The 2500-nt window shown below is 42.5% G+C and overlaps 1 protein-coding gene across 1 annotated transcript in view; it reads right to left on the bottom strand.

Moving 5' to 3' along the window:
* dgat2 (diacylglycerol O-acyltransferase 2) overlaps positions 1-2500 on the bottom strand; it is a 24132-nt gene that overhangs the window by 15964 nt on the left and 5668 nt on the right. Inside the window, exon 4 of the mRNA XM_063202751.1 lies at positions 2433-2500. This exon is cut by the window's right edge and continues 3 nt beyond it. Coding sequence (XP_063058821.1) covers positions 2433-2500 — 68 coding nt within the window. The remainder of the gene's footprint in view (positions 1-2432) is intronic.

A 2500-nucleotide genomic window follows, 5' to 3' on the forward strand; every position in this document is an offset into this window, starting at 1 on the left:
ACGTCTCACACTCGACCTGCTTACAACAGTGCAGGCCTATCAAGCAGTAAAACACTTTGATTAGTCTGCGAAGTATGATATAAAGCACAGTAGTTACGGTTAATTTGATACACTGATTAAAGCCGAGTTTACTGTACTTAGTCCAGTAACAAATAAACAGTAAGACAGACGCAGGTCCTGTTATAAATTAGCTGTAGGGGGCGCTGTGGCGCAGCGTGCTAAGCCCCCCCACATTTGGGCTTGCATGCCCACCCTCGGGGACCGCGGTTCAAATCCGGCCGGGGTCATTTCCAGATCCTCCCCTGTCTCTCTGCCCCATTCGCCATCTTCAACTGTCCTGTCAAATAAAGGCATAGAAGCCCAAATATATATATATATATATAAAAAGAAAAAAAAATAGCTGTAAACGGAATGGCAATGACCAAGGCCCTGTGCACCGTCATAGTGGTGCAGCACTACGTTTTTTTTCAGTGACTATTACAGGGTTCCACTGATGGAATGGAGTGTGTTAAGAGGCTACCTATTATCTATGACAAGACCACACACGATTTACAAGACCAAGCCTGATTTACATGGTCTGAAAGAAATCAATGGAGATCGAAGTACATGTGTCACACTCTTATCACGAGTGGAGAACTTAAAACACGACTAGAGGATGAGGCTTTGGGCACGTGACTCTGTTCCCACAACCCATTGGTCCCACATCAGTAAGACTTCTAACATTATTTTTTTAGGCCCATTGGTTCCACAGCCCATGGGTCCCACAGGCTATTCGTGCTGCTCCATGTTCCCTCATTTCTAAGAATTTATTCAAGTTTAGGCCCTATATTCCATGACGTGAAGAAAGGCATGTTCTCTTAGTTTACATTACATTACATTACATTACATTACATTGCATTTGGCAGACGCTTTATAACCAAAGCGACTTTCAGAAGAGGACATAATCAAGCCAACATCACAAGCAAATACAAAGTGCACAGGAGATATACAGAACAACAAGTGCAATTACAAAGAGGGGTTAGTTTTTTTTTTTATTTTGAATCAAAACAAATACCTACTGTATGTGTAGCCTAACATACACTGAACCTCATAATGTGAATGTTAATGAAGCCCTTAGCGCAGAGCCTCTGTTATAACCTTATTGCCACCAAAAGGGTAATGACCGAGTCTTAATCGGTTGGCTAAGACTCTCCGCATTGTTGTCGTAGCAATGTTGTTATGATGCAGCGGATTGTTTTCAGCAAAGAGTGAATAGGGTCATCCACAGGCCCATCTGCAGTGAGGGGCTACTAGCCATTTTTCCCAGAAGAGAATCCCCCTTAAGTTATCACAGCAGCATTGGCTTGGCTTGAGGGGAATAAAGGAACTGATTGGATGATTGTTATTGGCCTAAGATTAGATATGCTGTTATTACACAATCCCTAACAGCTCCCCTCTCTCCTGTATACGATAAGGCTCAAGTAAACAACGTCCAGAGCGTTTACCGTTATCTCCAACATGAGTCACACAAACAGTTTGGTTCAGTTTCAGGTTTGCGTTTTGTGGTGTTGCAGGAGGAAGCATCTGCACCTCTTTCAAGTCACCACTATCTTCAGAAACTCAGCATTTGATAGATAAAACACACACTGGTAAATGTTCTTTATGCCATCTACGAAATGACAACAAATTCAATGTAGTTGCCGCTTACGTCAATGTTTTGAGGGTTTTTTTTCCCATAAAACAAAGCATTTTAGACATTCTCAAGCCAATATATTTCTGAGACGAAGAATAAGTGCATTAAGGTAAATGTACTTCATGGCAGGGCTCAATGTGCTATTGATTGTGATAAGAGTCGACGGGCGCTAGTCTGCTAGCGCTACGAGATGACAGTACACTGAAGGTGACCTCTGGATCGCGGGGCAAAGTCAGTGATATGGAACATAAAGCACACTCATGGCTCTGACTGTCTGACGCTATCTATCTATCTGTCTACGGTATCTGTTTGGGCAAAGTTCTGCTTGGGCGATTATCAGCAGTGTTTAGATGAGAGAAAAGGGAACAGTATCTGAGGAGAGCCAACACCTAACAACACCTGTCTATCTTCACAAACAACAGCCTGAGTCAGTTTTTCCAGATGAAGACTGATGATTTCCAGCCCAAAAAAATACTCAAAACCTGCCTCGAAGCATTAAATCCCACCCAATTTGAACTATATTACATTGATTTCTATGGCCATAAATCTGCAGGAAAACCCGTCCAAATGCACAGCAGCAGAGTAGGGGACCATGGAATAGCAGAAGAGTATAGTAAGATGTGTAATGTAATGTAATGTAATGTAATGTACAGTAAACATAAAATAAAATAAGGTACATGTGATGTAATGTTAAAGTAGAGGAGTGGTAGCAATGATGGAGTACTAAAAGAGTAGAGTAGTGGTGTGGCACAGTACTCACTCTGATGGGGAAGTAGTCCCTGAAGTAGGTCCACACGGCCCAGTTCCTCACCCACGACGACCTACGAC

The sequence above is a fragment of the Engraulis encrasicolus genome, chromosome 7 (genome assembly GCF_034702125.1).
Source record: "Engraulis encrasicolus isolate BLACKSEA-1 chromosome 7, IST_EnEncr_1.0, whole genome shotgun sequence".
NCBI lineage: Eukaryota > Metazoa > Chordata > Actinopteri > Clupeiformes > Engraulidae > Engraulis > Engraulis encrasicolus.